This window comes from Equus quagga, chromosome 12 (assembly GCF_021613505.1).
Source record: "Equus quagga isolate Etosha38 chromosome 12, UCLA_HA_Equagga_1.0, whole genome shotgun sequence".
Lineage (NCBI taxonomy): Eukaryota > Metazoa > Chordata > Mammalia > Perissodactyla > Equidae > Equus > Equus quagga.
Genome location: NC_060278.1, coordinates 111,085,152 through 111,110,548, shown reverse-complemented (window position 1 = coordinate 111,110,548; position 25,397 = coordinate 111,085,152). Strand labels below are relative to the sequence as shown.

Genomic DNA, 25,397 nt, shown 5'->3' with positions numbered 1-25,397 from the left:
GGGAGGGGAGGGGACCCCATCCTGGGCGCCCACCCCTCAGGCTGTCCAGTACAAGCCCCAGACAGGACTCCCTCATAGGCCCCCAGCATGGTCAAGCCCAGCGTAGGGACATGGGGAGTCGGCAGGCCCCTGCTCACACCTGCCCCTAGAAAAGCGAAGTGGTACAGCAGCAGCCACCCTTTCAGCTGGGGGCTCCCTGGCCCTCTGCAGCCTGCCCTGCTGCAGGACCTCCAGAACTCTCCCTTCCAGCTGCCTGAGCTCTGGCTCTGCCCCTGGAGGCTGCCTCCTCCAGGAAGCCTGCCCTGATCTCTCCCAGCACCCATGCCCTGGATGGCCATCTGCCCAGGCTCCACAGCCTGGGAGGGCACTGCCCACCTACCAAGGCAGGGAGCTCGCAGCACCTGTCCTCCTCTGCCCAAGAGTCACTGCACACAAGCTGCAGCGTCTGGAGCTGGAACTACAGGCAGGAAGAGCAGGTCAGTCAGTGCAGCTTGGGGCAGGAATCTGCTCGCCCCACTGGCCCAGCCTCGCAGGACTCGGCCCAGGCTCACCGTGGCAGAGCTGCTCCGGAGGCCCCGGGCCTTGGCCAGCCTCCCCAACGTGACAAAGCCGGTGGCGGGAGGACTGCCAGCCTCCCCAATGGGCCTCTCAGCCACCTTCTGGCAGTCCACGTAGAGCCTGACCCTGGAGCGGCCCACAGCCACGTGCACCTACAGGATACCACGGGAGGGTCTCCTGCAGCCCCAGCCAGGAGGGGCATCCGTCCCTGCTCACGAGGCCAGGGCCAGATTGGGAGGGTGGCAATGCCCATCACCTGAGGCCTGACCATACCCCAACTCTCATGGGACCCCCCCTTCACTGGGCCTCAGTTTCCCCTCTGCAAAATGGACCAAATGACACCTGCCAAAGGCCCCTCCCAGGAACTTGTGGGACCCAGAGAGAAGGGCTGGGATGCTCTTCAACCCAAATTAAGATGGGAATGTCCAGGGCAGAGGGGACCGCAGGGGCAGAGACCCCAGACGGGCTAGTGCAACTCTCAAGGGAGGTTCTAGCATTCGGGGGTAGCCATGGCAACCAGGGCAGCCTACGGTTGGGAGGCGGCCTCGTCGTGCAGAGCCCCATGGAGGGGTCTGTTCCAGAACCTGGGGAGCCGGGCAGGGTCTCAGACAGGAGGAGGCCCACTGTGATCCTTCCAGAACCTTCCAGGACCTTGTGGAAGCTCCCGAAGAATATCCTCCTCACTTCGGGCAGGTCGAAGGTGACCTCTTGCAAGGTGGCCCTGAGGTCGTGGTTGAAGTAGGTCAGCGACTTCCTGCTGGCTGTGAAGTGGGGCGAGGAGCACGTGAGGCCTCCTGGGGCAGAGGACAGGGAGGACCTGACGCCCCCCAGAGTGGAACAGGGGCGGCCCCCACGAAGGCGTGAACCCCAGTGCTCCCCAAACCTTGAAGGCTGGGCTGCGGAGAGCAGCCCCATGGGACACCTGCCCCCCGCTGAGGGCCAGAGGCAGCATCGCCCAGGACCCACAGCCTGCAGGGCTTCGAGGGGCGACCGAGGCCCACCGCCCTCCCTCTGGACTGACCGTCCAGCAGGACCCCCAGGACAGGCTGGAAGTCCTCAGCCGTCATCTGCCACAGTGCGAAGGCCTCGCGGGGTGTCTCAGGGAGCAGGCGTAGGAGGAAGACAAGTGTATGTTCCGGGGGCAGGGCGGCCGGGTGGATGTCGCTGTGGGGCAGAGGTGGGGCCACCACGGGCCTGAGAGCAGGCTGCGCCCAGCCGCGGTGCTGCTGTCCCCAGAGCCCAGACCCCAGGCCCCAGGACTGCAGAGCTGCAGGGGTCCACGGGCCAGGCTGGGGCCTCCCCTGCCTTGGTTTCCCCATGAGTGGCATGGGGAACTCCCCCCAGGGCTATCGAAGGAGTCAACAAGAAGTGCCCCTAGGGCATGGCACACACTCTGTCCCCGGGGGCCGGCCAGGACCAAAGGCCATCCCACCACAGCTAGTGTCCACCACAGTCCCAGGCAGGGCTTGCCAGGACCCCGTTCCTCATGGTCTCTGTGTGGTGGAGAGGATGCAAGTCAAGGGGACCTGCAGGAGGGTCCCTGGGACTGTCTCCGGGGGGTCAGGAGCCCACAAGCCCAGAGGCAGCTCTGCTGTCAGAGTGCTCAGACTGGGTGGGCAGTGGGCATCTACACCGGGGCCAGTGCCCACCCAGGGGGCTGGAGGGTGGGAAGGGGCAGGGAACAGGGTCTTGGGTCACCCAGTAAAACTGTTCCTAACAGTGCACCCTCCCCATTTGCTTTCATTTGCTCTCAGGATGACCAAGAGCCCACAAGACCCAGCCCAGCCATGTTCCTGCTGGAACTGGCCCCAGGGCCTTGGCACATGCTTCTCTTTCTTCCTGGGTTCCCTTCCCCTCCCCTATTCTCTCCCTAGTGACTCTACTCATCTGCCACCTTCTCAGGGAGCCTTCCTGTCCCCATTACAGGGAGGGATCTCTTCCACTCTTAGTGGCCCTGGAGTCTCATTCATGGTAGTTATCATGGTGGGGGGGGCCAAACCTGTGCTGGGGGGCCACACCTGTGCTGGGGCCCACACTTGTGCTGGGGGGCCACACTTGTGCTGGGGGGCCACACCTGTAAGGCCGTCCACCCCACCTCTTGGGCTGTGAGCTCCAGAATTGCAGACAGACAAACGTGAAGCACCCATTACACTGTGAGGCCCTGGGAGAAGTCTGTCATTTGCAGAAAAGGGACAGTTACGGGAGAGCCACCGCAGCATTCAACCACCGCGGCCTCCTCGTCTGCTCAGGGTTTGCTGCGAGAGTCGGAGCCGGGGGACGAGGAGCAGAGACTGCAGCTGTGTAAACCTTGGGGCTCCAAGCCCCAGATTAAAGATCGGACGGGAGGAGGGGCCATCGAGGAAGAGACAGGCGCTAGCCCCCTGCACAAAAAGTGCACCTTGCACCCCCTTAAAAAGAAACGAAAGTGGGGACAGACGGCAGGGGGTGCACACAGCAAAGATCGGGCAGGAGGCAGAGGGTGGTGAAGGGACGGTGGGCAGGCATCAGTTCAGCCACGAAACGCCATGTGTGATGGGGCCAGCCCAGGGTGCCTACTGTGGCCGTGCCTGCCACACTAGCGCTGTCTGGGGAGAAACAGACCTGAATCTTACTAGCATTGGGTGGGTTTTGTAAAATTACATATTTTGTAGTTTTCAAATTTCTATTACAGAGCTTGTGACAGACATTTGTAGTTTAAAACATTTTAACTTAAGAAAAAATGACGCCGTGCATATCAAAGTTCGATTTACGATTGCAGATATTTCCACGAACACAGAGGCTGGTTGTTTGACCCGAGTCGTCACGAGCGGAGTCAGAGCAGTTGCTTCTGACGAGCTAGGACATTTACCGATTCGCCTCATCAAATCAAACGCCCACAGGAGGCAGGGTTCTCAAGGGGACAAATTTGGTGGCTCCTTTGCAGAAGTCTGCAGGTTGGACCAATCGTCAGGCCACGTGGGGAAAAGCACCCACATGTGGCCTCATTCCACCCACGTGAGATTCATTAAGGTAAAAATCGAATTTCTGGAGCCCACATGCCGAGTGAGCACCGACTGCTGACGGGTCCGGGGCCTGGCTGGCTCTGGGGGATGGAGCCCTGGGCCTGGACACTTCTGCCTCCCGCCACCTCCCCTGGAGGGTCATGTGGGGACGTGGTGGGTGCCCCCACTGCGCCTGCCCCTCATCACATCACAGCCCGTCCCACGCCCTCCCACCTGGCCCGGCGTGTCAGCTGAGCATCCTTGAAGAGTGTGAAGGTCCTAGTCGGGCCAAACGCCGAAGGCTCCATGGCCACACCGCGGACAGAGGCGTACTCCTTCTCCACCAGGCCGAAGGCCCCCATCAGGTCAAAGCCTGGACCAGACGTGGGGAGGACCGAGGGTCAGTCAGAGATGGGAGGTGCGGGGGGGAGGGGCAGGAGGTAAGAGAGGACAACCAGGTGTCAGGGTGACGGCAATGAGCAGGAGAGGAGAGAGAGAAAGCCCAAGGCAAGAGCTTCGGTAAGAGACAGGGAAATGGGGAGACAGACAGGGAGACAGAGACGTGGAGATAGAGACGTGGAGATGGCAAGGTGGGGAGAGAGGGAGACAGAGACATAGAGACAGGGAGACAGAGACGTACAGATGTGGAGACAGAGACATAGAGATAGCAAGGTGGGAGGACAGGGAGACAGAGACAGGGACGCAGAGACGGGATTGGGTGAACATGAAGACATCCAGAAGGGGAACACGGGGCCCTCAGGTGGGTGGGAGTCGGGAGCTCAGGGCCTGGGTGGCAGGCAGGGGTCCACCCAGGTGCCCAGAGCCCCCACTGGCACCCCCGCCCCAGCCGTCCCTTCCCCTTGCCTCCATCCTGACCGGGGAAAGGACACACAGGCAGCACTGCCCGCTCCTCTGTGCTCGCAGTTGTCGGCCCCCACCCACCGTGTCACCACCGTGTCCCACCCGCCCAGCAGAGCCCAGCGGTGGTCCCACCGCCCAGCCCATTGAGGCCGTCTCAAAGTGCCCGTGACTTCCCCAGCGTTGACGGCACGAAGTAAACGAAAGGTCTTGTTTCTCTGGGTGCTCAGTGTGGCCACAGGGCAGGAGCGGGCAGCCTCGCCTGCCCCACCGCCGGCCAGAAGCAGGCCCTGCTCTGCAGCGGGTCTGAGCAGCCACAGCCCTGCTGCTCGCTGGAGACCCCGAGGGAGACTCCGCCCTCAAGGGCCACCCTCCCCGCAACCTGCCCCCACCGCCCCAGACCGCGCAGACCGTGGTGGGGCCCACACGTCGGCCCTCTCTGGTGAGGGTCTCAGACCCACGAAGAACTAAAGACACTGTGACCCCTTCGCCCCTCACACCGCCCAGCTCCTGGCCAGCAGAGGCTAGCAGAGGCCACACAGGACCCAGGGGCCCCAGCTTTGCCTCTGCTCTGCCACGTCCCAGCCCTGACCTTGGACGAGCGACCTTGGACAAGCCTTTGTGGGAACAAAGGCACCAGCCAACAACGTGAGGATGCCCCTGGAAGGTGTGCGCCCTGCCTGTCGCACGTCCTCTTGTTTCCAGGCCACCCTCCCCATGAGGACCCGAGAGGAGCAGGTGGGGGTGGAGAGGGAGCAGCTGTCACTCAAGGGCGGGGCCTACCTGTGAGGGAGCCATCCGCGTGGAGGGCCCGGCAGGCTGCTGAGAGGTGACAGGGGCTTGGGTCAATGGTCTCCTCAGGCCTGGGTCTCCATGCCTCAGGGATGGGGAAACGACAGGGCTGCGTCCTGCGACCTTGGGAGTCTCACTTCCACGCCCCCAGAAGACGGTGCCCGGCTGGGGGCGGGTTCTCGCTGGGGGCCACTTCCCAAGAGGGTACCAGCCACCCCGACGTGTCCCAGACGGCAGGGCCAGGGAGACGCCTGGGTGCGCAGACACTCCCATCAGGGGCATGTGCGGCACTGCGGCCTGGCTGGAAGGCCTACTCCGCTGCCAGGCGCATAGTAGGTGCTCAGAAGTGTTTACGGGTGAGTGAGGCAGGAACTGGGACCCAGAGGGCAAGAAGCAGCTCTCCCCTCTAATGGGAAGGGTGCAGAGCCTCGGCAGCTGCCCACTGAGTAGCGAGGCCCCCTTCCCCAGGGGCATTCAAGCCAAAACTAGATGGTCTCAGGAAGGGGATGAGGCGGTCAGGCTGACCAGCCTTCGAGGGCCTTCTGGTCTGAGCGTCTGCGACTGTCCAAGAGAATCAGCATAAACAAAACAAAAGCAATAGGTTCCTCTCAGCTGGGCCTGGCCTGCAGGTGGCAGGACCCCAGGACAACCGATGCCATATCCACTGCCGGGAGCATCAAGGCAGGGCCAGCCCGTGGGCCCTGGACTCTAGCTGCAGCTGCCCTGGCACGTCCACCCACCTGCCCTGGGATCTGCATTCGGCTTGCCCACACCCACAGGCTGGACATCTGCCCCACACCTCCTGGATGCGGATACAGGAGGGACACAGGCCTGGGCATCTGCAGGTGAGGTTATAGCTGGAGCCCCGGCTGCATCAGCTGCACAAGGCTGGTTGGACAGGGGTGGTGTTAACACTGCGGTTAGCAGTTGGTGTTCTACGACATGGAAGGTTTCACATGAAAACTCTGAGTTCCCTCTGCAGCACTGGGCCCCATGTGGGAGTGACAGGGCCCACACATCCTGCTGAGTGGCCCCTCCAAGCAGGTTCTGGACTTCTGGGTGCTGGCCAGGGTCAGGGTCTGGTTGGGTCTGGGGGCCTGGCTGGTGTCTGGGGCCTGGCTGGGTCTGAGGGTCTGGGGTCTGGCTGGGTCTGACGGTCTTGGGCCTGGCTGGGTCTGGGGTCTGGGGCCTGGCTGGGGTCTCAGGCCTGGGGGCTTGGCTGGCATCTGGGGCTTGGTTGGGTTCTGGGAGCCTGGATGGTATCTGAGGGCCAGGTTGGGGTCTGGGGCCTGGCTGGGTCTGGGGTCTGGGGCCTGGCTGGCATCTGAGGGCCAGGCTTGGGTCTGGGGCCTGGCTGGGTCTGGGGTCTGGGGCCTGGCTGGGATCTGGGAGTCTGACTGGGGTCTGGGGGCTTGGCTGGGTCTGAGGGTCTGGAGGTCCACCTGGGGTCTTGGGGGCCTAGTTGAGGCCTGGGGACTGGGTGCCCAACTGGGGTCTGAGGCCCTGGCTGGGTCTAAGGGTCTGGGGTCTGGTTGGGTCTAAGGGTCTGGGGCCTGGCTGGGTCTGGGGTTTGGGGGCTTGGCTGGGTCTGAGGGTCTTGGGTCTGGCAGGGGTCTGGGATCTGGGGGCGTGGCTAGGGTCTGGGGCCTGCCTAGGTCTGAGTGTCTGGGGCCTGGCTGTGTCTGGAGTTCTCGAGCCTGGCAGGGGTCTGGGGTCTTGGTGCCCGCTTACCTGTCCGGCCTGTGGCTGACACAGCCATACTCTCCCCTGCTCCGTAGACTGCAGAGACCAGCACCCTGTACTTGGTGGCTGCTAGCAGGTCGGGGAGTATCGCGTGGCTCCTGGGTCCTGGAACAGAGATCTGGGGGGACAGCTCCCCTGAGCAGCCCCTCTAGAGTGTCTTTGCTCGTTTAGGCATCTCCGATCCCTTTTATCTCTGCGTCCTACCGTGGAAGATCTGCCACTCTCAACAGGCAGAGTGGGCTGTGTTGGCCCCATCGCCCCCAGGACCCAGGGGCCCACAAGGGAGACAGCTTTCTGGTTCCACCAAGACCCACCGATTTCTCGGGTCCTGAGCCTGAGGCCAGCGTGTAGGTGAGCCGGTAGTGGAGGACGTGGCCACTCGGGGGCGTCCAGCTGACCCGCAAGCTGTTGGGTGACTCGGAGGCCACGGTCAGGTTGGAGGGTGGGCTCCGGCTGACTGTGGGGAGAGCACAGGGGGTGGGAGCCCGTGCCCTGTACCACACCCACTGCCCCCACTGCCCCCACAGTCCCCCACCACGCCTGCTGCCGCGTGTTCTTTGCACAGACAGGGCCACGAGGTCAGCTCTGGGACTGTTTTGAGCACTGTCACCACACCGGGTGACTTGGATCCTCAGCCACCCCCAGAACACCTGCTCGGAGGGCTCAGGGAGGCCCTGGGGACCCAAGGGGGCAGGCCAGAGGGTCAGGGGCTTGGGGAACTGCCTATCAGCGGTTCTGGGAGTTTGGGGTCCTGGGCCATGGAACCAGGAGAGTCTGGGGTCCCTCTGGGCTGTTCCTGCCCCCCACACAGCTGAGGGGCAGAGCAGGGGTCACCTACGGGCAGTGTAGCGGAGGGACACAGGGTCGCTGCGGGCCCCGTCCCTGTAGTAGGCCAGGATGGTGATCTCGTACTCCAAGTGCCTCCCCAGGCCGGGCAGGACAGCTGTGCCCAGGTTGCCAGGGACAGAGATCTGCAGAGAGGAGGGACCAGGTGTCCACTCTGTGGAGTAGTGTCCACGTTGGGGCCCGGCTCACAAGCCAAAGGCAGGCAGGTGTCCCCAAGAAGCTGCACTGGGCTCTGAGCAGCCCCAGAGCTGGGGTGTGGGAAGGGGGTGGTCCTCTCTCCCCACCCCACACCTCATGGGCCTTCCCATCTCCCAGGGGTGTCCACTTGATCTGGTAGACGAGCACGCCGGATGCCGCTGCGGCTGCCCAATGCAGCTGCACCTCGTCCCCAGGGAGCTCTGTCACTGACAGCTGGCTAGGGCTGGGGACTTTCCCTGGAAGATGGAAGAGGGAGACTTTGCTAGCACAGGGCCACCCTTGGAGAGAAGGCCCTTGGGGGCAGAGGACACCCCCATCCCCACGCGGAAGCCGTGCCACACACACCCCTTTCCCAGAACTGGGCTGCGGGCTGGGCACAGGCCCTGCTTCCTAAAGGTGCCCCAGCCCCCGCCTTTGCTCAGCCCTGGGGACCCTGGGTCCCTTCGAGGGCCCTGCACCCCAGCGTGACACCTGTCTGCCTGTCCCCACCTGGTTCAGCGCTGCACAGAGCAGACACCCCAACATCCGTGTTGACCTGAACTGTCTGTCGGGGCAGAAGGATGCAGCCCAGCCTGGGGACCCCTCAACGTCTGCCTACTTACGTGTGGTCAGGCGGCCGGTCAGTGTGGAGGAGCTGCCACCAGGGTAGAGGCAGATGACTCTGACGGTGTATGTGGTGGAGGAGGAGAGGGGGCCTAGGGTGGCCGACGTGGCATTCCCAGGAGCCTCCGTCTGCAAGGCAGGTGGGGACACCCGCAGGGCCTGGAGCCGACTCCCCAGGCCAGGGAGTAGGCAGCCCCTGCCAGGATGGAGACCCAGGCTCGGGACCTGCTAGCCAGGACTGCCCCGTGGCCACCCCTAGAATGGGGAAATTGGCATAGATGGGGGCGTGGGGTGCGGGACCCACCACACTGGGGTCCTTGGGGGCCTCAATCACCCCGCCCACCCCCCAAACAGCCTCTCACAACACCACGTGCCCCTGCACACATCACACAGTCATCTACACATATCTATCTGACCCTTTGCCTCATGTCTGTCTCCTCCCCGCCCCTGCCAGCCTGGGGTCCCCAAGGGCTGGCACACTGCTCTGCGCTCCCCCTGCCCCAGGCCAAGGCTGGAGTGCACCAGGGGCGGGCTGAGGGCACTGGGCCCCCTGTGGACAATTCATTGCCCTGGATGCCAGGTCCTGCGGTGGTCCCACAAGACATTGGGTCCCAGGTGGGGCCTTCTCTCACCTGCCCGGAGTGGCCGCCCTTGCTGGAGACGTAGCTGACCCTGAAGAGGCGCACAGGTCTTGGGGTGGCCTCCCAGAACACACGGGCCGAGTCGTGGCTCACATCCGAGAAGCCCAGTCTGGTGGAGGCCAGGGCAGCTGCGGAGCACACCAAGGCCTCAGGGACCGGCTGCCGCTCCCTCCCCATGTGTATGGGGGAAGGGTGGGTGCTGGCCAGAGCTAGTGGGGCCACCAGGTAGGGTCTGGCATCCTCCACTGTGTGGAAGGCTCAGGGGACCAGAGTGGGCCTCTTCCCGGGAGTGCGAGGGGGTGGCAGCCTGATGGGGCCAGGCACTCACGGGTCCTGGCGCGGACGCCCCGGCCCTCGCTGGCCTCTGCCCCTCGAAGGCTCTGTACCCAGACGTCGTAGTCCCTGCCCGGCTCCAGGCCGTCCAGCAGCACCTCTGGCCGCCCCACCCGCACCTGCAGGGTCAGGGCACACACGCTGGCCCCTGCCGGCCCCCTCCTCCCCCGCCCCATCCCCGCAGGCTGAGGTCACGCACCTCTCTCCTGTCCGCCTCGCCCTTGGAGGGGGCAGGCGAGCACCAGACCAAGTAGTGGGTGGCCCCGGCCACTGGCTGCCAGGTGAGATGCACGGTTCTGGGCGTCACTGCGGCCAGGGTCAGTGCCTGGGGTGGCGGCAGAGGCGCTGTGGGGACAGTGGGCGCCTTAGGAACGCGGCCCAGGCAGAAATCCTACCCAGGATCTCGAAGCGCACTGTGCATGCGTCTCCACGAGACAGAGCCCGGAGAACAGCCCCCAGGTGGGGAGGCCCCACAGACAAGTCTCAGTCTGTCCCCAAACTCCATCTGGGCCAAGTTCCAGGCTCACAGCTCTGGGGAAACACGGCCCCCCCTGGGGTTTCTGTTTAAGGCCACTTGCCTTGCGGGTGGGGATACAAGGGCCCCAGGAAGAAGCCAGATGGAAAAGGCCGTGTGGTCTCATTTTTATAAAATGCCCAGAAATGGCAAATCCCTGGAGACAGAGATCAGGGTTGCCAGGCCTGGGGGGTGGGGAGGACTGGGGGTGATAGCCAATGCATAGGGGGTCTCCTTTTGGGGTGACAAAAATGCTCTAAAGGTGACTGTGGGGATGGGCGCACCACTGTGAACACACTAACAGCCACTGAATCGCACACTTGAAGTGGGGGAGTTGTAGGCCACATCTCAATGAAGCTGTCGAAGGGGCTCGTGGCTTCTCTGGGGGCCTGAAGGCCAGGGGGGCGGGAGCTGCATAAACCCTGCGAGCTGTGACAGGAATGGGCGGTGTGATGGTGGCAATGACACAAATGATGGTGCTTGGGTTCAGAAGAGAACACTGAGGGCAGAAAGGCCCAGTGACTCAGCCTCGGTCACACAGCAAGTTGGGGGAGGTGCCCTCACCTGGGTTAAGACTCAGGACTGCTTGCTGCCCCACCCTTGCTGGTGCCAGGCTCCAAGGTGATGCTGTGGGTGAGGGTAGGCCCCCCTCCCTGAGCCCTGGCCCACCTCCACCCGCCCACCTGTGGTTGCCAGGCCCCGCAGGCCCTCGCCGACCCCGGCCTCGTAGACGGGGAACACGGACACCAGGTACTCTGTACTGGAAGTCAGATTGTGCAGCTCTGCAGACGAGGTAGGCCCCTCCACCACCACCTGGAACAGGAGCTGCGATGGAACGGGCAGGGAGGGGTGCTGGGGGCGCAGGGAGACAGCTCAGGTGAGGGCTGGGGTCGGCCCCTGCTTCCTTTACAGCGGCATCCCTGGCTCCGGGAGCAGGGCAGCTGTTGGCCACAAACCTGTCATCAGAGGTGAGTGCCCGCATGCTCTGGCCTGCCGCGGCCACCGGAGGGTGCTCTCAGGGTCTGGCTTTGTGGGGGCTGCAGGCTTGGCAGGGCCACACCCACTCTGCTCAATCCACATTGACTTGGCCACGGTGGGCCCTGACTTTGCGGGTGCAGGCAGGGGCCAGCTCTCACCTCCCGGGGGATGCCGCCCTTGGAAGGCCGCCACACGATCAGATGCTTGAGGGGTGGTTTCGGGGCTGGACTCCAGGACAGGTGGACACTGGAGGAGGTCACCTGAGTCAGGACCAGGCTGGTGAGAGCAGAGAGGGGGTCCGGGGCTGGAGCAGCAGCTGCCGGTGTCACTGTGGGAAGGGAGGGGATGGTCAACTGCCCCAGCAGGCAGCTGGCATTGGCAGCTCCACCTGCTCCCCATGGCAGCCACTTCCAGGAGGGACAGCGTTTCCCCAGGTGGGGGTGCAGACCCCTCAGAGCCATGAGAACTGGGGCGAGAGGGGGCTCAGGGCATTCCTTACAGGAGCCACGGGCCCCTGTTCCTCTGCTCAAAGTGGCTGCTGTGGGCGATCCTGCCCTCGCATCACCACCCACTGCTCACCTGGGCCCCCGCGCGGGCTCCTGCCCTGGACCTTCTGGCAGATGAGGCGGCTGAGCAGGCCGGCCAGCGTGCCGAGCTGGGGGAAGTCCTGCACACTGTGGACGGTGATGTCCAGCGGTTGGGATGCCAGGAGCCGCAGCTCCTCCTCGTCAGCGTTCTTCACGCCTGCCCACGGGGTTCGGAGGGTGAGGACGTGCCCATTCAGCACTGGGTCCATCTTACAAACGGGACCACTGGGCCCCTTGCCTGAGTCACTCAGTGGGTTGGGGGGGTCCCTTCCCAAGCCATGTACCCAAGACCCCACAGGCCCCAGGATGGGGTCACCCGGCGTGTCCCAGTGACAGGCGGCAGCCCGGGGGTGAATGCGAGGGGGTGCTGAAGCCCAGACGGCCCCTCTCAGGCTGTGCTGCGCCTGCCTGGGTCTCGTGGCATTTGTGGCAAGGAGGGAGGCCAGTGTGCTTTCTTTGGGGTCCTGAGCACACTCTGGTGAGCTACTGCACACCCGGGGGCTGGGGTAGGGCATGTGCCAGAGGATTTGGGGCACCAAGGAGGGTTTCTGCTCCCAGGAATCCACCCCCAAATCTAAGGTTTCCTTCTCAAGGGACAGAGTTAATAACTGGCCAGAGCAGCGAGCAGAGGAAGGCCCAAGGCGGGCTGGGCCGTGGGGCAGCGGGTGCCACACTGAGGGGTGCGGGGCGGGGAGACGTCCACAGACCGTGCTGCAAACTGGCCGACTGGCCAGGGAGGGAGCAGCCCCGCCCACAGACGCGTAGCTCCTCGCTCTCGTGCATCGTCATGCAGCTGCTCCGAGCCGAGACTCATCCTCCCCCTTCGCAGACGCGCGGCGGAGGCTCAGAGGGGCCACGAGACCTCCAGCCCAGGTGAAGCCGGGGTGCAGACTCCCACCTGCAGCCAGGGGCCCACCCCACTGCAAGAACTCCAGGGAGAGCCTGGGGGCTGCTCACCCACGGCAAAAACGTCGACTCCCAGCTCCTTGAGGACGTGGCCAGCAGTGCGGGCATCGTCCTGGGACTTGCCGTCTGTCACCAGGATCACCACCGTGGCTGCCTCTGGACGGGGACCCGCTATGGGTTTCAGGTTCTGCTCCAGCACGTGGGTCAGGGCCAGGCCTTGGATGCAGTGAGAAAGAAGTGCAGGCGGCCCCCACGCCCCTCCTGAGTCCTCCCCGCCAGAGACGGCTCCACCAGCCATCCATCCCAGCACTCTGCCCTCCATGCAGTCCTGGCCCCCTTGGGCTGGTAGTGCTGGGAGAGCAGGGACACCAGCTCTCCTTCCCTCAAAGGCACCCCAAGCTCCAGGGCTGGTGCCCCACACCCTGCCCCTCCACCAGCTGGCAGCAGCACTGGGAGCATCGAGGGAACAGGGAGGGGCCTGCCCGTGGGGGGCACCCCGAGGGGGAGGCTTCCACTAAGGCCATGCCCAAGCCCACTGGTGGGCCCCTCCCAGAAGCTTCTATGATCGAGGAGCCATCACTCTCAGCAAGTTGGCCTGACAGACACTGTGTTTTTTCCAAAGACAAACAGGGCTGACATGCCCTCTACAGAGGCGTGAGTCAGGCTCGCCGTTCACCAGCCCTTGGGCCTGGTTTACACACTGCAACTCTGGGAGGGTGACCCATAGGACCGGGTGAGGGGCATCAGGACAGACCTGAGCAGACCCCCGAGGGTGGGGTCACGGGGCCCAGGCAGACCTGTGAAGGTGTTTCCCCCTCTGTAACAGAGACCGCGGATGGCTGCCAGCACCTCCTCCTTAGTGCCAAAGGTGTTCAGGTCCCACTCTGTCTGGGGGTCTCCACTGTACTGAGTCAAGCCTTTCAGGGAGGGGTGCACACAGCCTGCTGGAGTGCCGAGCTGGGCAAGACACCCAGCTTCCTGCTCTGCACACAGCCTGGCCTAGGGTCACCGGAGAGGGCGCCTGCTGGCTGAGCCCCAACTTCCCACCCAGAGGAGCCACCAGAACTGGCCCCAGGAGCCGGCTGCTCCTCCAGTGCGGTGGGGCCCCTCCCCTCCTGCCCAGGCTGGACAGTGGGCCAGTGGGCTGCAGAGAGCACCTCCCTGCTCTCCCGAGGAGGCTGCCCAGTATCCGCCCCACTTCCAGCTCCTCAGGAGGGGTCTGGCCAGGCCTGGGGCCCGGTACCCACCTACTTGGACTTTATCTGGCCCTATTTCAAAGGGCTCGATGACACTGGCCAGGAAGTCTTTGACCTGCTGGAAGTGACCGTAGCCGATACTCCAGGACCCATCCACCAGGAAGATCATGTCCACAGGTGTAGGGGGCGTGCAGCGGAACTGGGGGCCGGCTGGGCAGGCGGGGATGAGGTGAGGTGCTGGGTGACGCCCATTGCTGCTCTAGGACCCCGAGCTGCTCTGGGCTGGGCTCCAGCCCCCAGGATCCCCTTCCCTGGGGCTGGGGGAGGGGGAGGGGCCGTGGGCCTCTGGCCTCCAGTGCAGCGTGGGTCCCACCACTTAGAAAACCCCACATGAACCTTGGTCCATCGTCTCAGCCCTTCCGAGCCCCCCAGAGAGGGTCAATGAGACACCACGTGCTCCAGCAGCCTTGGCAGGGCTGGTCACTGCATGGTGTCCATACAGGGGGCTGCTATGCAGGGTCCACCTTCCCTGCCCAGTCGACACCCATGCCCAGAGGGCAGCAGCTGGGGTGGGTGAGGGGTCAGCACTGTGGACAGCTCCAGGCAGGGCTGGGCACTGTCTGTGGGGCCAGCTCTGGGCTGAGGCTTCACCGTCGGAGGTGGGGGGTCCTGAGAACCCAGGATCTCTTTAGAGACAAAGCCAGACCCCCCGATCTTGGGCTCCCTGAGAATTTTGCAAGACAGCACTTCCAGGCGGAGCCCCAGAGCCAGGGCCAGACCCCGCGTGGAGGCTCCTGGGCAGGGTAAGTGAGGTGAGACCCCGGCCCAATGGGGGAGGCACAGCCAGGCCCTAAAGACCTTGTGTGGTGGGGAGACCATTCTGGTGGACCTCAAGTCCACTGGGAGACAGCAGGGGACCCAGACCCAAGAGCCCACGTGAGAGGGGCTGTGCCTGTATGAGAAGGGAGACACCTTCTTCCATTCCAAATCTGATTTGGGAGATAAAGTCAGGGACATCCAGGTCTGACAGACAGGGGAGGCACAGCCCTGCCCACAGGGCCTCAGGGCCCGGCAGAAAATGCAAGGCGTGTCTGCCCTGCCCCGGGTCACACAGTGGCCCCCGCCCCACAGGCCAGCAGAGGTGGTGCCCTGGTGGTTTTACCTGGCTCCTCTCTCCCTCCAGCGGAGGTCCTGGCTCGGCTCTGTTTCTCCAGGCCTGGGGTGGGCTGAGTGGGTGCCTTCCCCCCAGCGTCTGTCGGTGACCACTGCCCCTCGCCGGGCACTCCTGGGGGAGGTCACAGCTCTGTCACCTCTCACCTGCACAGGCTGGGGGGCACTGGGCACTGGAGCCCCAAGTACACCCCCAGCGGGTGACCTGCTCTCAGGGGTTAGAGTGAGCCCAGGAGGGTGACAGGTGAGCTTCAGGTGAAGCTAGAGAGTGTGAGGTCAGATGTGAGGAAGAACTTCCCGGCCACATGGGGAGAACACGTGAGATGCTGAAGATTACTCCCTCCTCCCCGAGACTCACCCTCACCCCACTTTGACCCACTAAGAGTGGGTGGGTCTTGGCTTGGGACCAAGGCGACTCGGGGCTCAGGGTCTAGGCTCCCCATACGGGAAGGGGTGGGCTCCAGGGCTGCACCCAGTGGCCTCCAGCTGCTCCTGCCCACGGAGTTACTCTTCAAATCTGTGACTGCAGAGAGACCCGAGGGGCTGTCAGGACCCCACCACCCAGGGTGGTAGCAGAGGCTTCGGGGGCCTGCGCACAGAACCCTCGCCACAATGGCGCACCCCAGGCTCCGTGGGTCCCGGCCCCCGCGAGGCAGGCGGGGGTGTCAGGAGCTGTAAGCTGGTCTCCCAGGCAGCTGCATGGGGAGCCAGGACTCGAACCCAGGCCTGGGACTCCCAGCCTAGCTCCTGACAGTGCTCAGCTCCCCCCGCCGTTCCATGAACACTCACCCCAGAGGCTGGAATCCCAAGTGGGGTGGTGGACTTACTCACAAACTCCCTCCGAGCCAGCAGGATGTTTCCTGAGCCAGTGAGCTCGAAGATCTGCACGGTGTACCCCTTGGAGGGGCTCAGGCCGCCCACGGTGGCCTTGGGGGTCTTGGTGTTCAGCATCACCTCCTGCTCTGGGTCCCCTGGCGTGGGGGTGGGGAGAGCTGTCGAGGCCGCCAAGGTGGGCGGGTGTGGGTATGCATGTGTGTATGTGTGTGCTGTGTGCCCTCCTGGGTACTGCGTGTGCTTGTGTGCATGCAGGCATGCCTGTGTGTCGGGGAGAGGTCAAACCCTCCAGGTTCCTCCTCTTCCCCTCCCCTCCTCCTCTGCTCTGGGCAGGGGGTGGGTCTCTGCTCCTCCCTGGGGGTCTGCTGGGAGGGCCTGTGCTCCTGGGTCATGAACTGAGAGAGAAGGTATCTCTGCAGCAGCAAAATACTACGTCCTTGAGCAAGCCTCCTCAGAGGGGCTTACCCATAACCCTCCGGTGCCCAGCACTGCAGCCTCGGAGACACCACGCAGGTCTGAAGATGGAGAGGGAAGATGACTGGAGGAACCAGGCCCCCGCTCTGTACATGGGGCTAGACGGTATGACGCCGATGAGCCTGTAACACCTCCAGCTCTGACTCCGTGAGTCCTAGCTCGGGGGCTGGGTTTCATGTATTAAAGATAAATAGAAGATTCCAAAGGGTACATGGCCATATTCTCAGAGGACGTGGGGACACGGCCGCATTCTCAGAGGACCTGGGGACACGGCCATATTCTCAGAGGACCTGGGGACACGGCCGTATTCTCAGAGGACTTGGCCTAGGAACAGAGCGGGAGAGACCACTGCTGGGTGTCAGGAAGCACTTGGCGACTCTCTCGTCCAGATGCAGAAGGGCATGGAGGAGAGACCCTCGCTCCTGCACCTGGAGAGGAAGCCACCTGTCGCCCATCATGTGTGGCAGGTGGCTCCCAAACCTGGGCCTCGCCCCGCACTGGGGAGGTGGGACAGGGAGGGGAGTCGTCGGGGTCACTAGGCAGGTGTTTTGTTGCCATTGTGATTTATGGCTAACTTTTATTGAGCATTCACTGTGTGCCTGGCAGCAACCCAGGCACTTCACATGCACCAAGATGTGAGATCTTTGCAAACCCGTTACCCCACTTTGTAGATGGGAAAACTGAGGCCCCAGGGACCAAGCCACATAGCCACTCAGTGGTGGAACCAAGATTTAAACCAGGCCTGTGAGATTCCTGAGCCCGCCTGCACGGATGTGTGTTAACAGTAACAGATGGTGGGAGTCACATCCATGTGTGCCCACACACACACGTGCATACATGCACACGACACTGCTCTGCTCGGTGCCCACCCACGTCACCTGGCCTCGGGGACTTGGGGTTCCTGACTTGTCAGCATAGGCTTTGCTCACATTTGCCCAAAGGCCTGCCATTTCTTTCTTCTGAACCCTCTCCTGTCCCCCCACCTCCACCCCGCCGCTGCGTGCTGGGGGCTGGCTTCATGCAGTCGGAGCTTCACACACGAGAACAAAGTCCTAATCCCATATGCCCTGCACACTCTCACAGGCTCATTATTTTTAAAAGAAGCTAAGTATTTTTTAAAGACAAAGCGTTAAATAGATCACAAGCCAGCAGCTTCAATGCAATAGCTCAACAAGCACTGACTGAGGCTGCCTGTGCTCGTGGCCTGAAGATCCTGGCAAACACCGGTTCTACAGGGCAACCACCCGTCCACTCACACCAGCACAGAGACTACATGCAATGGCAGCAGTCTGGCTTCAGCTCTGGGGCTGGTGGGTTACGTAAATCAGACAACTCTCCTGCTGTGTTAGGAAAACTGGATAGAATACTTTTTAAGAATCTGCTTGAACCAAGAGCTAACAAGGCAGTGAAGAATCGCAAGGCCACAATCCAAAACTCAAAGAAGTCAGCCCAGCCACTGGTGCTGCCTTTACGCTAGAAGTGTGTTACCAACTGAATGTTTGCATCCTTCCAAATTCACTTGTTGACATCCTAACCCCCCTGGTGATGGTATTAGGAGGTGGGGCCTGTAGGAGGTGATTAGATCCTGAGGGTGGAGCCCCCAGCAAGGGATTAGTGCCCCCATAAAGAGGCCCCAGAGAGCTCTCTTGTCCCTTCACCATGTAAGGACACAGCGAGCAGACGGGATGCTATGAACCAGGAAGAGAGCTCTTACCAGGAACCTGACCGCACTGGCACCCAGACCTCAGACTTTCAGCCTCCGGGACTGTGAGAAATAAATGTTGTCTGGGATTCTTGGCCTGTAGTAATTTGTCAGAGCAGCCCAAACGGACTAAGACAGGGTGGCTGGAAGAGAGGCTGAAGGCCGAGCAGGCTTGAGGGGCTTGGGGGCTTGAGGGACAAGAAGAGGCGTCCAGGCCCTTTGAGGAAGTGAGTCCTTGGCACCTTCCCTCCCCACCCAGTTCTTTGGGTTGAGACCCTGAAGAGCCACACCGAGGAGCAAGCATTAATGGGGAGACACTGGCCCTTGAAGGGACTGAAGTCCAAAGTCAAATAATCTTAACTTCTAAATCTGAATGAAGATGACCCAAAACTGCTGTTTCACATCTGTCAGAAGCAAACACAAACTGTGTCTCAAGGAAAACAATGTTCTACAAGGCCACAAATTATTTCTGAAAGATTCCACAATGTCTGGCTCTCAATGCAAAGTAGCCAGGTGTACAAAGGAGCAAGACAACATGATCAAAAGGTAAGGGAAGCACAGACAAGAGAAAGAGACCCACAGATTTCCCAGATAGTGGAGTTGTGAGACTTTAAAATAACCATGCTAACTAGTTTGAGGATTTAAAAGACAAGCCCAAGAATTTGGGTATCAGAAACAATAAAAAAGAAATGCTGGAATGGAAAAACCAAATGGAAATTCTAGAATGGAAAACAAAAACTGGAGTTAGGAATTCAAAGAATGACTTCACAGCTTCTTACACACAGATGAAGAGATAAATAGTGGAAGACAGGTCAGAATAAAAACACAGAATTAAGAATAGACAAAGAAATTTAAAATATAGAAGAAAGAGTAAGAGGCATACCCATGACCCACACTGAGAGGATCTGCTCCTGTGTCGTCAGAGTCCCACAAAGAAGAGAGAGAAAATGGGGTCCAGGAAATATTTGAAGAGATATGGCTGAAGAAGTTTCCAAAACTATAAGAGATTAAGACACAGATTCAAGAAGTCTTATGAATGTGAAGCAAGATAAAAAGAGATCCACACCTAAGAACATCAGCTTAAATGTGCTGAAAACTCAAACAGAAAAAAAATCTTAAAAGCAGTCAGGAAAAAAAGAAAGTGAGACATTACATCTAATGGAGCAACAATTGGACTGAAGACTAAATTCTCAAAAAAAAACCAAAATCAGAAACCAAAAGACAATAAAAAGATCCTTCAAAGTGCTGAAAGAAAGCACCAGCTCCAAATTCGATCCCAGCGATAATCTCCTTTAAGAATGAAGGTGGAATAAAGACATTTTCAGACAAAAAAAAAAAACCCTCCAAAACAGAATTTGCAACTGGCAATCCATACTAGAGGAAACACTAAAGACTATATTCAGGCAGGAGAAAAGCAATCCCAGATTGGGAGGCTCCGCAAGGAATAAAGGACAATGAAAGGGTAGATATGTGAGTTGGTCTACATTAATATTGAACGGATACAACTACAAGGATGAAAATGCTCTTTGAGATTTGACGTAGATGCAGAATTGACATGCATCAGAGGGGGCAATCGCAGCTGTGATGTTCCAGGTCCTGGCACTATCCAGGGGCTGATGTAGCCGTCATGTCTGTTACGAGCCATAAGTTAATGTGCGTGTTGTCTCTGGGGGGATCACTGCAACAGTAAAGGCACACACAACTCCCAATCAGACTGGGGACGGGGAATAAGAAAAAGCGCTCAGTCATCTCACACCTACTGATCAATCTTCACTTCACACAAAAAATGAGACACTAGACATTGTGTACCTCTAGTTGTGGTACAACAGGAATTACACAGAACCACTGAAAAATAATTCTTCTTAACAAAATATAATCAAACCTAAATCGGACCAAATCTCTGGGACCTAACCGTCAATCTACAGGCAATTTCAGGAGAGAGGAACAATCTCAGTGGCACCACGGAGCTACCATCAGCAAAATGCAGAATGTCAGAAGGTCCCAGGACAAGCCATCTTCTTTCTTCAACAAATAAAAATGTCAAGAAAAAGGAGGAGGGAAGAAACTGTTTTAGATTAAACATTACTTAAGCCATAAGAACCAAATACAGTATGTGGACTATGTTGGGATCCCAACTGCAAGAGGCCAACTGCAAAAGACGCCCATCAGACAAGCTGGAAGGCCTGGAGCACTTCTATTTGGGGGCATGGCAGTGGGGTTACTGTTGAGTCCTCCTTCTAGTGACACACACCGAAATATTTACAGACGAATTATGTGATGCTCGAGATCAAAGCTAATTCAGTCTATGGGAACAATGAGAGAGCGAATTTTCAACAATTAGAAAAGCAGTGTGGGCCATATGTTGATAATTGCTGAAGCTAAATCACGGGAACCCAAGCTTTCATTATGCTCTGCTCTCTTCTCTGCCACGTGTTTAAGTTTTCCCATAAAAATTCAATTGCAAAGAAGACAACAAAGGAGAGAAAAAATTATAACAAGTGTAACAAAAAGAAAACAGGAAGATGGCAGACTTAACCCCAAATATAATCAGTAATTTCATTAAATGTAAATGGAAAAATGTTTCAATTAAAAAGCAAAGACTGTCACACTGGATAAAAACAACACCAATCACGTGCTCCTTGGAAGATGCATCTACAATGAAAGGCTGGAGAAAGGCTGAGCCAGCGAATGGGAAAGATGTTCAGTGCAAACACCACGTGGCGGAACAATGCTGACCTCACACAAAGCAGAGCGCGAGCAGATGGCCTCAGGCGTGTGAGGGAGTCTCATCAGAGGGTTCAGTCCACCCGGACGACACAAGAACTCTAAATCCACGTGCACCTCACAACAGAGCCGCAGCACATGCAACAAAGACTGGCAACACCACCAGAGAAAGACAAACCTAAGGAACTGTAATGGGGATTTAAAATATTCCTCTGAGTAACTACGAGGATAAGCAGACAAAGAAAATTAATAAAAACATAAAATATTTGAAAAATAAGGTAGATAAATTTGGCTTCACTAAAACATTAGAAAACTGCAGCCAAGTGCCAAGTGGGGTTGTCCTGGGAGCAGAGAGTGGTGGAGACTGGAGGGGCCTCAGGGGCCGGGACACACCTCTTTTCACGGGAACCCAGGTTTGCACTCGCAGTGTGCCAGTTGCTGTGATCACACCCCATTGCGGGCTTTCTGCAGGCTTGTGAGCTGGCAGCCGCTGTCGCGTCTGGAGGCTCTTTGCTGGGCCTGTGCTAACCTTCCCGGGCAGCCCGGCCCCTCCCGTGAACCGCGGGCTAGCCCTGAGAGTCAGGTGCCCGCCCGCGGGGTCGCTGGCACACAGATCCTGAGGGGCTCTCAGTGTGAGGAGGGGCTCACAGCTTCTTCAGAAGACACTGACTGAGTGCCTTCTGCATGTGCCAGACGTGGGGACACAGTGATGGGAATTTTGAAGGTCTCCATCCCCAAGTTAGTGAGGGCAGACAGACAGGAGGGAAAGCAGAATCACAGGGACACATGGGTGCTGAGATGCAGGAGCTGGCACTGGGACTGCCCTGCTGACCACTGTCACTGCCAGCCCTCACAGCAGGGGGAGGCGCAGGCCCCTTACCTGCCACGGGCTTCACCTGCACCAGGTAGCCAAGGCCGCCCCCCTCTGATGCCCTCCACTTCATCTGCAGCCGGTCCTCGGGCAGCACGGACAGCCTCAGGCGGCTGCTCCCTGCAGAGAGAGAATGGGGTTTTCAGGACCGACACCAGGGACCACCAAGACCAGCTGTGGGGCCAAGGGAACCCGTCCTGAGCGGTGTGAGGGGGCGTGGCCACATCTGGGTTCTGAGGAGGCCTTGGCCCCACTGGGGGGACTTGAGAAGACAAGGCCCTGCCCGGGGCCGGAAGAGCACTGAGCCCTCCTAAGGGTCCGAGGTGCCAGGGCCGCCTGGTAGCTCCAGCGAGAGGGAGACCGCCCCACCCAGGGAGGCCCCCGCCCATCTCTCCTAGTGGTGTCCCCCCGCCCTGTCCCTGCCCAGTAAGGACCAAGCCAGTGTCCAGGGTGGCAGTAACCGCCGGTTGGCACCCTTGGGTGCTGAGATAACACAGCAGCTGCCAGGCCACATGGGGCCTGGAGCTGGCCCAGAGTTCTCGCCCAGTCAGCCAGAGAAGCCCCTTGCAACTACAGACCCCCAGCTGCCAAGGTCACGGCCAGGTTCACATGGCTCCATGAAGGTGGGGGTGCCCTGGAGTGGGGTGCCGTGGCCGTCTTGGGAGGAGGAGGGGCAGTGCTCGACCTCCCGGGGAAACTTCCGGGAGCTTCATGGTGGTGGTGGCTATTTTTGGAAAATGAAGACAGAGATGGGCTTCTTGTGGCCACCCCACCGGGAGGTGGGGCACAGGGAGAAGGGCAGGGGCTGCGGGCGCCCAGGGCAGACACAATGACGGCTTCAGAGTAGGAAGCAGCTGAGCTCGAACTCCGGATGGGCCCGCTGCTCCTGGCAGTGTCGGGCTGAAAGGCAGCAATGTCTTGGGGGTGGGGGCTTTGAAAAGCCACTTGTGAGCAGGGGGCCCGGCTCCCGCTCATGAAGAGCCCTCTGTCTCATGGCGCCTCTGACACAGTCGGGGAGACATCCCGGGCTGCCTTTGGGAGTCCGCGTGTTGGGGGCCTTGGCAGGGTGTGGGATAGACAGCTGGCGGCCAGCTGGCGGGAGGCAACCCCTAGGAGCACTCCCTCCCCAGGACCATCCTTGGGGAAGGGTAGCCTGCATATTAGGGCCCCGCCCAATCCAGCCCTCCTCCGTGGGGTCTGCCCAGAGCCTGAAAGGGACCCTGTGAGGGGCTGAATCCTGAACTCGAGTTGTCTGTGGGATCACTTAGTGACTTGGCCCCACCTTGGTCCTGTCAGACCCCCAGGGACCGAGGGACCCGCCCAGGCGGCAGTTGTCAACCTGTGTGCAAAATAAAAACGAGGAAAACATGCTGCAAAGTAAGAGAGGGGTCAGCAGACCTGCGGCTCCACGCTGGGTCTGGCTGTGCCATGCGCCCCTCCCTCTCTGCACACGGCGACGGGCAAGAAAACGCATTTCAAACAGAAACCGAGTCAGATGCAGACAGCGTTAGACCTCGGCAGTAACCCAAAGCGCAGCTTCAAACTGTGATGGCGCCTTCTCCTGCCCTCATGAGACTCAGTGGGAGCCAGGACCTGCGGGCCGTGGGTGAAGCCAGCCGGCTGCATGACCAGAGCCTAGAGCGTGCCCCTAGGACACAGAATCTGCCTTCCCAGGATGGGTCCAGTCCACGCCCATCACGAGAGAAGCTCGGCAAAGACGCCTGCTGGCGTCGTGGGCAGCGTCCCTGCTGGGGTACTACCGAGGACAGAGCAGTGAAGGCCACCCGAGAGGGAACCGCCCTAAATGTCCACTGAGGAGTGGTTAGATCGAAGCATCCTCACTGGACGTGTGCAGCCACCAAGAGGTATGGCCCAGAACATAATGCATGTGTGAGCCGCCACGGGCAGGCGCCGTGCGGGGAGACAGCTCGGCAGGACTGCATGCTCGCTCGACGTGCCTCGGCTGAGCTGGAAGGCTCTGGCAGCCTGCAGCCCACAGGGCAGTGCTTTCCCCTGGGGAGGGGGTTGGGGAAGGGGCTTTTTACTTTTTCCTCCAGATTTGTGCTGTTTGAAAACTTTACATCAAAAAGGCACCCGTGGAATAGTTCAAAACGAAACAGTAACATGAGAGAATTAAATGCACAGTGTGTTGATACCTTAAAAAAAAAAAACCAGAAAACACAGAAGCACTCCTAAGCAAAGGGAGCCATCACGAGAGCAAAGGTCAAGCTGAAAACTGACAGTGGCCCTTTGGGCAGAGGGGCACAGACGCCTCTGGGCCGTCTGGTCTTCACTCATTGATTACGTCTTCCACTGGGAACAGCAGCTCCTGCGGATGGTGGGGAGCCAGGGGGGAACGCTCGTCTGCTGCGGGGCCTCTGCCCTGGGCAGTAACAGCCTCGGTGGGTGGCTGGGGGCAGGCAGGGGCCACAGTCCCCAGGCAGCCCCCGACCCCACATCCTTACCATGTCCCTGGCAGAGTCCCATGGTGACACCGAGCCATAGCCAGAGCCAGATCCCGTGGTGGGGACGCCCCCGGGCGCTCATGGTATTTAGCCTGCAGAACGAGGAGGGCCACTCAGCCATCTGTCCATCCGTGTGTCCCCTCCTGATGCTGTAAAGCCAGAGCTACACCATCCACGTTCTCGTGGGCCAGGGGTCTGAGACCATGCTGGGCATCCCCATGTACACGTGGGGAGACCCCGAGACCTGAAGTCCTCATCTAGGCAATGCTGCACCCCACAGCCAGCCCTACCCTCCCATCCACAGTGGGCCGGCAACCCGCAGGGCCTGGCCAGGTGCTTACTGGAGCGGGAGGTCAGCTGCCCTTCTCCTGCTCACCCCTCGACGCATCTGACCCAATCACAGCCTCTGGTCCTGCATCCTGCCCTTGGGACATTCTCCATAGGCCAGCACGGGGCCCTGTCCACTATTCCGGTCACTCACTTGCCAATAGACCAGACTGGGACGGCCGCTGTCAGGGCCGAAGAGCTTGGGGTGGAAACTGAGGTTGGGTTGGGGTGTGGGCAGGCCCTGCCAGCAGCATCAGAGCTGGGACTGAGACCTCCGTTTGAGAAGAACCCCTCAGGGGTGGCACAGGTGCCCCTCTGCTGGCCCCAGGAGGAGCTGTTCCAGCTAAGGACTGGCCTCAGAGCTGACCTCTCAGTGGGGAGGGGGAGGCCCGAGGAGGTGGGTTGGGGTCCTGGGAGAACCCTCTGAGGGAGCCCCTCCCACTCCAAGCTGCACACTGCCTGGGGGCTGCCTCTGAGCCTCCGCTGACAGTGCAGAGGGGACACGCAGCGCAGGCACCCAGGTCCCCGGCCACCCTCAACCCAGCACACCTGGAGCAGGTGGTGGCCAGGACAGGCCTGTTGCCTGACTGCTATGCTCGTGGAGGTCCTAGGGCTGTGGAGGAGCTGGAGGGCGATGGATGGGTTATCTGGGCACCCCAGATCCTAGACCCTCCTGATCCACATTCCGAAGCCAGACCCCTCCCCTACCTAGAAAACTGGCCTGACTCAGAGGGACTCCTGCCAGCACACAGAGGTCGTGGCTGTGAACAGACCTCTCCATGGCATCTGCCCAGACCTGGTGGCCCCTCCATGTCCACCCAGCCTCCTGGAGAGTCACCAACCTGCTCCTGTCCAAGGGCAGCGTCCCTCGATCCCTGCCAGCTCCGGTTCACTCTGGTCCTGCTGCAGCCACAAGGAGGCAGGAGCTTATGAGGGCCCCTTTCCTCGACGTCACTGCCCCAGCCCACCCATGGTCCACCCCTCAGCCTCCTCCCCCACTTGGCTCTCCACCCTTCCTGTCTGCAGTCCGGGAGTCAGGGGCACAGAGATCCCAGTGTGAAAGACCCCACCACACTGCGGGGTGGGGATCTCACCA

General features: G+C 60.5%; 1 protein-coding gene across 1 annotated transcript in view; it reads right to left on the bottom strand.

Annotated features, from left to right (window-relative positions):
• The window catches only part of COL20A1 (collagen type XX alpha 1 chain), a 32,448-nt gene extending 7,296 nt beyond the window's left edge, over window positions 1–25,152 (bottom strand). The window contains exons 1-26 of the mRNA XM_046678064.1: window positions 25,144–25,152; window positions 23,815–24,066; window positions 22,283–22,395; window positions 21,519–21,629; window positions 15,732–15,875; window positions 15,284–15,427; window positions 13,786–13,944; window positions 13,336–13,455; window positions 12,590–12,754; window positions 11,625–11,789; window positions 11,204–11,361; window positions 10,751–10,880; window positions 9,753–9,898; window positions 9,549–9,672; window positions 9,212–9,348; window positions 8,579–8,708; window positions 8,070–8,212; window positions 7,771–7,903; window positions 7,247–7,389; window positions 6,921–7,050; window positions 5,181–5,216; window positions 3,774–3,912; window positions 1,580–1,722; window positions 1,210–1,319; window positions 552–710; window positions 380–457 (exon numbers count right to left, since the gene is read on the bottom strand). Of these exons, the coding sequence (XP_046534020.1) occupies window positions 380–457; window positions 552–710; window positions 1,210–1,319; window positions 1,580–1,722; window positions 3,774–3,912; window positions 5,181–5,216; window positions 6,921–7,050; window positions 7,247–7,389; window positions 7,771–7,903; window positions 8,070–8,212; window positions 8,579–8,708; window positions 9,212–9,348; window positions 9,549–9,672; window positions 9,753–9,898; window positions 10,751–10,880; window positions 11,204–11,361; window positions 11,625–11,789; window positions 12,590–12,754; window positions 13,336–13,455; window positions 13,786–13,944; window positions 15,284–15,427; window positions 15,732–15,875; window positions 21,519–21,629; window positions 22,283–22,395; window positions 23,815–24,056 (3,402 nt within the window). The 5' untranslated portion in view covers window positions 24,057–24,066; window positions 25,144–25,152. The remainder of the gene's footprint in view (window positions 1–379; window positions 458–551; window positions 711–1,209; window positions 1,320–1,579; window positions 1,723–3,773; window positions 3,913–5,180; window positions 5,217–6,920; window positions 7,051–7,246; window positions 7,390–7,770; window positions 7,904–8,069; window positions 8,213–8,578; window positions 8,709–9,211; window positions 9,349–9,548; window positions 9,673–9,752; window positions 9,899–10,750; window positions 10,881–11,203; window positions 11,362–11,624; window positions 11,790–12,589; window positions 12,755–13,335; window positions 13,456–13,785; window positions 13,945–15,283; window positions 15,428–15,731; window positions 15,876–21,518; window positions 21,630–22,282; window positions 22,396–23,814; window positions 24,067–25,143) is intronic.
• Between the last annotated feature and the right edge of the window lie 245 nt (window positions 25,153–25,397).